The sequence below is a fragment of the Aptenodytes forsteri genome, unplaced genomic scaffold, assembly GCF_000699145.1.
Source record: "Aptenodytes forsteri isolate BGI_AS27 unplaced genomic scaffold, ASM69914v1 Scaffold180, whole genome shotgun sequence".
NCBI lineage: Eukaryota > Metazoa > Chordata > Aves > Sphenisciformes > Spheniscidae > Aptenodytes > Aptenodytes forsteri.
The window spans coordinates 1,812,194-1,824,249 of NW_008795486.1; the positions used below are offsets into that span (position 1 = coordinate 1,812,194).

General features: G+C 39.9%; 1 protein-coding gene across 1 annotated transcript in view; it reads left to right on the forward strand.

Moving 5' to 3' along the window:
* The first annotated feature begins 1,778 nt into the window (after positions 1–1,778).
* EED (embryonic ectoderm development) overlaps positions 1,779–12,056 on the forward strand; it is a 14,551-nt gene continuing 4,273 nt past the window's right edge. Inside the window, exons 1-6 of the mRNA XM_009281331.1 lie at positions 1,779–1,784; positions 2,611–2,763; positions 8,212–8,304; positions 9,208–9,273; positions 10,247–10,372; positions 10,691–10,772. Coding sequence (XP_009279606.1) covers positions 1,779–1,784; positions 2,611–2,763; positions 8,212–8,304; positions 9,208–9,273; positions 10,247–10,372; positions 10,691–10,772 — 526 coding nt within the window. The remainder of the gene's footprint in view (positions 1,785–2,610; positions 2,764–8,211; positions 8,305–9,207; positions 9,274–10,246; positions 10,373–10,690; positions 10,773–12,056) is intronic.

Consider the following 12,056-nt stretch of genomic DNA (forward strand, 5'->3'; position numbering starts at 1 on the left):
GGCCGGCCCCCTCGGGTGTCCCGCGGCCCGAGGTCCCCGTCAGACCCCGCCGGGGCGCGGGCGCATCCCGGGCGGGAGAGGGGATGGAGGTGACGAGGGAGTCAGCCCGCCCGCCTCGGCTCGGTGGCTGCCCCTCGAGGCAGACGGGCCGTTAGAGGGAGGCCTCGGTGGGAGAGACCGGCGTGGGTCTGGGGGAGAGACACTCACTTTTCCTCCACGTGGGTGAGGGAGAATTTGAGGCCCAAACTCTAGGCGGTCTCTGGCTCGAAGTCCGCTTCAAAATGTCACTTTCTTTTTTTTTTTTTTGCTGCAAAACAGCAAAATTTGCCATCTTTCTTGCAGTTTTGTGTCGTGTGTCATCACTGTCACAGAGTAACACGCAGCATAAATTTATGTGTGCAGCCCTTTGGTGAAGGAGGACTAGGGGGTAGTGCTTATAAGCTGCTGTCAGCAGAAGGCGGCAGCAGGGAATGAGAACTGTAATCTCCAAGTTGGGCTAAAATCTAGTGTTCAGAACAAAAGTAATGTGGTTGATACAGAATAGCTTTATACTTGAAAGATAAACTTAATCTAGGGTGTCTAGCAGTCATTTTATGTAGTTACTGGAGTAGGGGGTGTTATTTGCGTGTTGCTTTATGCAGTGTGGGTTTTTTTCTGGTTAGAGCACTTATCCAGAAAGTGAGGAATCGGGACCACATCCCCCACAACCTGTGGAAGTGCTGCTTGTGAGACGACAGGCAGGTTCGAGGTGGTCCACACCACTGCTGCTGAATTTTTTTACTGCTCAGCAGCATTTGTGAATCCAAGTGTAATTCGGTGACAAAGGCATTCAGGTTTGCTTTGGTGTCCGTTGTAGGCTATCAGTGACCACGGATGTGGGCTGTCTGGTTATTGAAAATGTGACCTGTCCCAATGGTGAAAGGACTGCCTTTTCAAGAGTTTGTTACTGGATTCCACTACTCCTGAAAGACAGAGATTCTGTTTAAAAGTTGGCGTAATAGCGTTGATTTGGAGAAAGGGTGTATTTTGTTCCACAGGTATCCCGGGTGCAAGTTTGTTGGTTATGTGTTGTAGCTGCAGGTACTCACTGTAGTTGCATCATACCAGGTACCTGGTGTTCTTACATTGACAATATCTGACTAGTCCCAAGAAAGCTTCAGTGTGGTAAAGTATTGCAACTCTGGCTAGCAAGTGCGCTTGGGAGATGAGAATTTGGCAAGCTCTGAAATTTCTTAGGGTAAAGGAGAAGAAACTGGAAACCATAAAAATTGCTAAACTCAGTTATGCTTATTTGGGGAGGGTTGGCTCCTTTAGGGGTGCAACGTGAATGGAATGACTCCAGGTTTGGGCAGCTCACTTACAGGCTTGTGTGTTGTCTTTCCTCTTTTTTTTTTCCTTTTGATGTCCTGATCTTCAGAGTGGTTGGGCAACCAAAGACCGGTACACCTCTACCGGCTTCTGATGATACAGATATGAACCTGGGACAAAGAATAAATGTTTGGTGGGAATTGGTGTGTTAATGTTTATAGTTGACCTTATTCCCTATTCCTAGTGGAGTTCCTGATGCAGCTTCATATTACACTTAATCTCTTCCAGTGACAGGTTGTTGTCTGCCTCTGTCTCTCTTAGTTCAAATCTAGAAATCACGTGGCCTTGAGATGAGTTGTTTTCCGCTGCTGCTCTGATGGAAAGTGAACAGACCTTGCCAGGAAAAAAAAAAATGTTGATTTTTAACAAGGTGAACTTACTTATATGGAAGCACAGGGTTGCCCGTTACGATGCAGGTGAAGTTGAAGTGCACTGTGATGGGTGATGCAGAGAACAGAAATGTCCTTTTGAGTAGTGTCCTGCAGTCAGGCTGCGTATGAAATTGTAGTCTCTGTTAATTGTCCAAAGCTGATCTAAAACTGCTCAGCGACTGGGTGGATTGTTTTGCACACCCCTTTTTTCAGTTCTCCTCGTCCTTACCTTAGCTCTGGCTGCTGACGGTTGGAGGGCCAGTTGGATTAGTTAGCTGATCAGACAGCAAGCTAATTTTATTTTTTTTTTTTTAACTTTAGCTTTTAGTTGAAGCAAATATGTGTAGGAAAGAGCAGGAGGGAGAGGTGGGACTTCCTCTTCTAGTGGCAGTGCTGACTTATTGCAGAACTGTTCTGTGCCTGATGCTGCTGAGGGTGTACAGAAGTCTCTCAGAACGGTTAGATTCTTGGTATAGCTAAGCATAATGTTTTTACACAAACAACCTCTTCCTTCAGTACTTCAGAAGTACTTATTTCATCTATGTCAAAGATGTTTTCTACGGAAAGCGACCACTTTATCTTTAGACGTTTTCTTAAGAGCAGCTACCAGTATTCTGAAGAAACTTCACTAGATCACAGTTCACCTCTCTCCCTCTTGGATTAGTCCATGTGACTCATGTTCTGTTTCTGGGGAGGAATGCTATTATGTTAGTAATAGATTTAAATATGTGAATCTAAGTAACACCAAGTCCTAGGAGATCTTCTGTTCTTATGGAGGAGAAGAAGGAAAAGTGAAAAGGCCAAGTGCTGCAAAATTAGTTGAGTTTATACAGCAGTTAATGATATTCTTATTACATTCTAATGTTTTCAGGATGATGCTGTTAGTATTGAAAGCGGTACTAACACCGAACGCCCTGATACACCAACAAACACTCCTAATGCACCGGGAAGAAAAAGCTGGGGGAAAGGAAAATGGAAGTCAAAGAAGTGCAAATATTCCTTCAAATGTGTAAATAGCCTAAAGGTAAGGATGTGTAAGCTTCAACATGGGAATGCTGGGTACCACTTGCTGGCAGTAATGTTAATGTTGACTGTAAGACAGTGTCAGGATAGATATTTTTAAATATCTGTATGCAATTATGTTCCGTGCTCATTTGGAAAGTACCTTTCTTGGAATAGCTGAAGTTTTGAAGAAAAAGGGTACTGAGAAGTAGGAAACAGTAGGTAGTGCTGCAATTAACCCAATTTTTGTATGGGTTTGCAAAGTTATGTGTGATATGTTATAATTATGTATTTCATTGAAGCTGTAGTTGCTTGAGATAAAGATAAGAAACTGGATAAACAAATTCAAATAAAACAAAACCTGTGACAACTTGATGCAAAGCACAGAACCTGTACAGATTTTTCTACCTGTTGAAATGTATTTAAAAAAAAAAAAACAACAAAGCAACAACAACCCAACAATCTTGGAGTAGCTTTTTCCTCACACTTACCAGACCAGATATTTTCTGTCCTCTGGCAATTGTCATAAATGCTATATAGTGCAATTTGGTTAATTTATCATAAGCATTGTGATTATGTGTTCGCACCTGATCTAGGTCATGTTTATCTTCCCGCATAACACCTGATGGTATTAAGGGATGTGGATTCATGGTCTTTACTCCCCGTTCTTGTGTTTTAGGGTATTACTGTTTTCTTCTGCACTGGTGACAGACTATGGTGAACTGAATGAATTTTTTCTTTGATTCTTTTACACTGTCAGGATGTTTTTCTTTTCATTCCCCAGCCTTGTGTGGGGTATTTATGTGGCAAAAGCTGTAAATGTGCCATCTGATTTGATTTTTATAAGATTTCTAAATAAAGGAAAGATTTTGTCTGGAACAAGATGGGAGTTTTGTTAAACTTTATATTTAGCTAACGAGGATGCGTGCAGCTCCATAGCGGGTATTTTCTGCAGAATGACTTTAAGAGGTTTTTGTCATTCCCCCACGCTTCGCTGTTGAGCTGTGCTGATGTAGCTGTTTCTGAACTTTGGCTTCAGACTGCCTCACTGAAATGCTGGGGTAGCTGAGCGGGAGGGGATGAGAGGTTTGGAGCATGGAAGCCTCATAAAGGAGTTTTGCCACTGGAAAATTGTGATATGAAGTTATACTGACAAAAGTATCTGGGAAACAAGTTGATCTTAATTTTTATACTTCAAAAAACACATTATCTCCAGTTCTTTCAGGGTATAGGAGGAGGGGAGGCTCTTTCATTTTCACCTCAGTAGGCAGCTGTTTCTGCGATTTGCACGAATCGCCCCTGCAGGTAGTGCTTTTTGTGGCTTCAAGACATGCTTCAGACACAGGCGCAGGCCTTTCAGCACCCAAACATTTAACAAGTTCTGAGTTTTGCTAAGCATATTTGTTTTCTGTCTGCAGACCAAATATTCCAAAGGGGGTAGTACTTTTCAAGTGCCTTCTGGGAAAACAGAACAATCCCTCACCCCAACTTCAACCCAGGCCCCACTATAGGGTAACCCTATGAAGTTAAGCAATCCCTGACTTCTGTGGATTTGGATCAGGGCCTGGGACCAGATTCCTGTGCAAGTGGAAGCAAGCTGTTCGGGAGTAAATGTAGCGTTTCAGCAAAGTGGGATATTTTTATTATCTTTTTTTCCCCATTTCTCTTTGAACTGAAATTAATGCTAATAATAACAAATATGCATGTTAATATAAAGACTAGGTAGCAGCCAAATTTGGTAACTCCTTTTTACTTCATGTTTGAGGAAGCCTCTCTCTTCTTTTTCCTGTTCCTCCATACTAATTTTGCAGATACTGTGGAGATAAACTCTTAACGATTGAATGTTGTATGTGGATTCAGGAAGACACTTGTGACTCTTTGGATATCACATCATATATCCCATAGTTTATATGTCTTTGAACTATGCTGTAAGGTGCATGTACTGAAAATAATGAAAAGTCAACATGATTTAAAGACATGGAGATTAATTTTGATGTTCTTTAGGGATGTATAAATTATGTGTTTTTCCACTTTCCTTCTCTTGCTTTTCCCTTTTATTTTGCTTTTTACTTTTTTTCTTAGGGAAACAAAGAAATATGGCCATTACTGTCTGCTTTGAATGTTAAATGGTTATGATTCAGCCTGAAAAACTCAGTGCTTGCTAAATATGCTTTTTAAACACTACTGTGGAAGTTATTTTGGGTGAAATTTAAGCATCAGGAAAACAAAAATATAACTTGGAAAATGACAGGAAATAAAAAACTGTCCCTTTTTCTTTTTTTTTGCTTTTTGCAGTACTAAGTTAAACTGTCCCTTTTTCTTTTTTTTGCTTTTTGCAGTACTAAGTTACTGTAAGGTGTACTGGAAAATCTTTGCTCTCTGTGGGCTGAATGGAAATGTAGTTTATAAATGAGCATATACAGCTAACAGACGCACATCCTCACATACATCCATATATGTTTTGCTTATAAATCTTCCAGCAAAGAACTGTGTGTATTCTGCTTTGATGTGCTCCCTTTAAAACAATGCTATTATTTGCCCTGCCTTTGCTCTTGCTTAGGGAGTGGCTCAGTGGTTGTTAGCAGTCCAGTGTTTTCTCTCGGCTTCTACTTGCTGTCCCCTGAGCTGGGAATCAGTAACCAGCCACATGCAGGATTCTAGCTTGTTGATGTGTAAAGGAGAGGTAACTAAAACCACTGCCAATAATGGCTTGCTTCCACTTCTGGGAACTGGAAATGCATGTGTGGTCAGTTGGTTCCTTGCTGGCAGTGTGGGTGACAGCATATTAAAATGTGTTCATGTAGTTGCAGGTGATTATTTTTTGTGTTGGCATAGTATTTACTTCACTGCCTTCAGTCTAAAAACAGGTCTAGTCTTATTATCTGACTGAACCTGAGTTGGCGTTGAGTGAGTAAGGGCAGAACTAACCACTGATTATTTATTGATTTGTTTTTGTAACAACTGTAGGTCTATTTTCTCCTCCGCCTTCTTTCTCTGGTGCATGACGAACCTGAGTACTTTGGGTTTTGTGCCCTTTATTCATGCCAGGGTCAAGATGTCATTTCACCATCCTACTTTTGGACCAGCATCTGGGTCACTCTTCTGTCTGTACAAAGCAGTGGTCAGATTTGTGTGATATACTTGGCATCTCAGGATAACCATAATGTGCAGCACCTAAAAGTGTAATGTTTTTAAAAATCTGCTTCATTGTTTAGCACTTGGGACAAAAATTGGAGCGGACAAGTATTATCAAAATAGCTATGTGCTGTCTCTGACCAGTGAGGATGATGGTAGTTTAAATGAGTTGAGCATAACTTCTTCAGATATCCTACTGACTTCTTGCAAGAGCCTCTGCCTGACCCCTTCATCCATTAAACACCAGAAAAACTGCGATATGTACGGTCAGGCTCTTGGAGGTTGTAGCACTCGATGTGAGGAATGTAATGCGGATGATGTAAGTAGTCTAAAGACATTTGTCTCAGAGTAATTTTTCCAGGGAAATAGGTTGTCTTTGGAAAAGCTTACTAAATACTTTAGATATGTACTCAAATACAGAAATATAGGAACAGTATAGTCCTCTGTTTTATCTCTCTACTTACTACGTATCACCCTAGTCTGGGTCCTACCTAGAAAATCACAAACTTATCACAACTTAGGCTAGCAAAATATTGTATCTTGAGGGGGAAGAACATCTTCCTCTTCACTTTTCTCATTTCACTAAATTTATCAGAAACAGTGCACATGACAGAGAACAAGGTTATTCCAGAAAAACAAGCACAAAACCTGCTAATATATCTCTGTAATAAAGCAGTAAGAATCCGTGCATTTTACCTGTGGTATCTTCATGCAGTATGTCAAAAGCCCTCAGTATTCACCAGCATGGACTCTTTCACACAGAAATTCAAAACCAACTAATTATTAGTGGAATTTTTTTTTTAAGTATTCTGTATTTGAACTCTCAGCCATTCTCTTCGAGACTTAAATACACTCAAAAAATAAGCCTAGAAAGTAAAATTCATGACTTTATTGGACACTAAAAATCATGGCCTTGCGTATGCAATTTTATGGCATACAGTTTTCCTCATTCTTCATTTCTAATTAAACTGTAATGCTTCATAGATGCTGAATACCTGCTTTTTCCTTCTGTCGTGGGGTCACTAATAACCTTGCTTCTTTTCCCTTTGCTAATATCCCATATCCCTCATCACATAAAGCCACTGGTCTGTTCTTTCATGTTATGATGGGTAATACTTCAAGTTAAACTTTGAACAATTCTCTTTAATCTGTATGCAGCTTTGAAAGTTGTTACCTCTCTTTAAGAATTGCAGGAGGGCCTTCATCTCTGAAAGATTTTCTCCTTTCTCTTTCTAGCTCTTCTAGCCATGTCTGTTAATAACAGATACTGCCTTTCTCAGTAAATAATGCTATTTTAAATTCTTCCAGACATCCTTACTTTTCTTTTTCTGAGTAGTGTTGGACTCTCCACCCACACCCCCTCCTCAAATTTATTCTTTGGTTCTTGGCTAGGCCAGAGCTGCCAGGGCTAATATTTCTCGTGTTGTCTCTGAAGCACTGCCATTTGAAGGCTGCTTAACAGCCGTCATGAGACACTTCCTTCCTGCCTGCACTGTCCCAGACAGTCCCCTGTGGGGAGGCACTTTAATGAACATTATTCTTACTGAAAACATCCTGTCAGGACAGGCCAAAATACTGTTATCAATTATTAACAAGCACCGCCATATTCATCACAATTCATAAACATATCTGCTTCTCTTTTTTCCTTTATTAAACTGATGTAAGCTGTATAAAAATAATACTTGGCATTTCGCTGGTAACTGTTTGTGAAGGCGATCTGAAAACACTTCATAGACGTGAACTTTGCAGCAGCATTGTAACATGCTGGAGTGAGTTTGTCGTGTCTGTGATAGCGTTGCAAGACTTAACTGTGCTGTAATAGTTAAATGTGGGCCTTCTCCACCCTTATACCAGTATAATTCTTCTCTGTCCTAATAATTCTTCTCTGTGAAGTTGTAAATCCTTGTGTGGAAGTAATTATGACAGTATAAAATGCATATAGATGTGGACTTAGATGCAGAGGTTGCCTTGTTGAAAATGGCAAAACAAAGTAGTAGAGCTGCAAATATAACTCAGGAGTTCTGCCAGCTTCTGGCCATAACTGTGAGACAACTTTTCTTCCCCTTCACTTTTTAAAAGCTTGGGGGGGTGGGGAAGAAAGAGGTGGGGGGCGGAATATTCCTTTAACCTCTCTTAAGACAGCCAAGTTAAAATGTGATGTTATAAAACTGTTCTTTTTAACTGTTCACTATCTGAAATTATACTGGATATGAACCCAGTAGTTTGAGGAGGAAAACATATCAATTAAACTGTTTACCACCACAGCTGAATTTCACAGAAATAATAGGCCTGTGGGTTTTATTTTTTTTTCTCTAATCTTACTTTACATCTACAGGAGGACCATGGTCAGCCTTTGTTTGGAGTCCAGTTTAACTGGCACAGTAAAGAAGGTGATCCTCTTGTTTTTGCCACTGTAGGCAGCAACAGAGTGAGTAATCTGTTTTTAACCATAAGCTCTTCCCTGTGGTTCCGCTTGCATTTTTTTTTTTTCAACCAGTCCCTTTACCTGTGTTTAGTACGGACACAGGATACATCATACAGAAAGCTTTATTTCTGAGGTACGTAGCATCTGTTATCTGGGAGAGTTGCATCCTCTGGATTGTTTTATGAAGTCATGTGTTAGCTATTTGGGAATTAGCCTATATAGTAAAGAAAAAAATCCTTCAGTAATATAAACATGGGATAAGGAAGAGAGGCGCATAAATGTATCTTTGCACTAAAATTACTCTTCATAGATGTTATTGTTTCCAAAAGGTCATATGCTCTAAAACGGGATGGGAAGTGTCTGCAATGATGCCAGGCAGCTCAGTAGCTAAATTAATGGCCTGTGTGGAGTGAATTTATAGGCTTTTTCTGAACAAGGATCTATGTCATTTCAGTCTTGAAAATAACTCCTGAAGTGCATTCTGTGCAAGTGTTGTTTAAGAAGCCTTTCACTTCCAGGTTTGTTCCACCTGGCAGTTACCAAAAGTGCTAAACTAGGATTAAACAAGGTATCAGTGGCTCATTAAAAGACCAAGTCACATTAGAGGTGGCTGCAGTAACTAATTCCAAATAGAGTTTAATCTTACTAAGACAATTCGAATAATAGATTTTAATACAGGGGAAGGACTGCTGACAAGTCCTGGAGTGGTGCTTTACTGAGACCGCTGTGAGTGTTCTTTTATCAAACCATTTCCACCTGTTGGAAGCAAACATATGATGGATGAGATCTAAACCACAAAGGCACAGTACCTCCCCCCATCAGGAAGTCAGTACACAGGTGCATGTGATTTCCTTTTGAAATAACACAAGTAAGCAGCAATCTCTCCCACTTTTTTTTTTCCTCCAGGTTACTTTATATGAATGTCATTCCCAAGGAGAAATCCGTCTGTTGCAGTCGTATGTGGATGCTGATGTATCCTTTTAAGTTAAAAAGCCACTTGTTCGCTTCCTCTATCAAAAATGAAGAGGCTTTGTAGGAAAAAGCATACGAAGGTTTTGTCTGTGATTTAATACTTGCTCATGTGGCACATTCCTTATGTTAGGTCCAAGTCTTACCTCTTTCCCACATCCTAGAGTCCTTCCTATTGAAAAAATACTAAAAATGCAGTCTCGTGGAACACGCTATATTAAAATATTTGAAAACTGATTCTCCATCAGTTTAATCTTCCCAACACTTAATATTTGTGTAATGTTTCACATTTGCTGCTTTACAGTAGTCTCAGCTTCCCTGTGAATTGGAACTGGGTTTAAAGCCGAAGAATTATGTTTCATGCTCTGAAGTGGTCATAATTTGTGTTGATCATTTGCAGTACACAAGTCAATAACTTGTGAACTCAGTCTTGATTCGTCCTCATTTTATTCCCAGTCTTCGGATGTTTTGGAGAAAGAGGTTGAAAAGTGATGCCAAAAGAGAGAAGGTGTTCCTTGTATGTTATGGAACAGAAGTGAGGAAACCGGCACCTATAGAAAAGGCGATGTTGCTTGTATTTGCAGATGTATAATCAAATATGTATCTTTTTCTTATTGGGTCCAGTAGAGACTCCTGGGCACTTGCATAAAATAGCAACAAGTTTACTTAAAAAAAAAATCATGTTGTTTAAAAAAACCAAACAAACAAATCTCCTGTTTCTTCTGTGTTCCTTAACGTAAGATGTTGTAGGCAGATGAAAATTTCTATACCTGTGCGTGGACATATGATAGCAATACAAGCCATCCTCTTCTGGCTGTAGCAGGGTCATGTATCTTTTCTTATTGGGTCCAGTAGAGACTCCTGGGCACTTGCATAAAATAGCAACAAGTACTTAAAAAAAAAATCATGTTGTTTAAAAAAACCAAACAAACAAATCTCCTGTTTCTTCTGTGTTCCTTAACGTAAGATGTTGTAGGCAGATGAAAATTTCTATACCTGTGCGTGGACATATGATAGCAATACAAGCCATCCTCTTCTGGCTGTAGCAGGGTCCAGGGGTATCATTAGGATAATTAATCCTATTACAATGCAGTGCATAAAGGTGAGTGCTCAGAACTTCGAGCAAACAAACAAATCTCCTGTTTCTTCTGTGTTCCTTAACGTAAGATGTTGTAGGCAGATGAAAATTTCTATACCTGTGCGTGGACATATGATAGCAATACAAGCCATCCTCTTCTGGCTGTAGCAGGGTCCAGGGGTATCATTAGGATAATTAATCCTATTACAATGCAGTGCATAAAGGTGAGTGCTCAGAACTTCGAGATACAGCTTGCGTTTCAGTAAGGCATGAAACGTATGTCTTCTAAATACACGTAAACATGAAGGGAAATGATAACTTGGTCTCTGAATTCTATCCCAGCACTACGTGGGCCATGGAAATGCAATCAATGAACTGAAATTCCATCCAAGAGATCCAAATCTCCTTTTATCTGTAAGCAAAGGTGAGGAAAAAAAAACCTCTTTTGTTTTCGTATAAATCAGGGTACTTTGGATTGGATTTTGGTCTTGAAATGGCCAAAACCTCCGTGAATTTTTTATGAATGGCACTGAACAATTTTACCTTGAAAGTTGAGAGCAAATCTTGCTCTTTTATGGCTATATATCTTGTACATATTAAATCCATGGCCTACAATAAACATAACTCCACCTGTGGTGCAAAGGGATTGTGAACAGTACTGCTTTTAGGAAAGAAGAAACACGAGCGTTGGGGCGCTTTCCTTCCTAACAGTTGAGTTACATTTTTTTCAGTTGTTGAATCATGTTGCCATCTAGTGGGGATGTCTTAAAGTCGCAGACAGCGTTTGCCACCGTGCTCATGGGGAAAACTTCGATTCTCTGTCGCTCAGGAGCAGCTCTGACTTTAACTGGACTTTGTGTAAAAAGCATGTTAGTGCAGGGAGAAGCGAGTTTTTGGTATGGTCTCTTATGGACTTGTCGAGAATGTCTAAACAGTCGCAACTTCCTAATCTTGACTGTTTTATTAAGTAAGGGAATACTTGATCTGCCGCAAGAGCAAGCCTTCAGGAATGCTACAGTTGGAAATGTTCACATAAGGGGACTTTTGGCTTTAGCGAATTTGGTATTACTGATGAAGCTACACAAGAATAGGAGTTGGGAACCTCTCTGGTTCTTGCAACTGTCAAGTTTGTGCTGTGGGTCTGTTAACATTGAATTTCTTGAGTTCTGTATATTTTTTAGGTTCTCTTTTTAGTAACATTTTGACGTCAGCCATAGTAAAAGTTTTAACGTACAGTCTCTGGACCAGGTACTATCTCCGAGAGGGCATGAGGCGGGAGAATATTGGAGTCTCAGAACTGCTTGGCTGAGAGATGAGTAGAAAAAGAGGAAAATATTTGGGACTGTGTGGCCTTCCAGTTGATGTTGCTGTAATTCAGTGCAGTGTACTTGCGGAATCCGAAAGGGAAATACAGTAGAGGTCCCCATTTCCAAATGGGAAATACAGTAGAGGTTCTTCATTAGAAATGGTTAAAACTTTCTTTAAACAAGTGGCTTAGTTCGATTGACTTTGGAGTACATATTGTTTCTAGAAACAGTTTCTCCCATCGCTAAAGTCTGTGGTTCATAAAGAATAATATTTTAAAGATTAAAAAACCAGAAAATCAAAACTTCTGTGAATGCTGATGTAAGAATAGCTGAAAGGAGTTCTAGCATTTTTTGATATATACAATTATTTTTGAGAGGAAACTGAATAAAAGCATACTTGT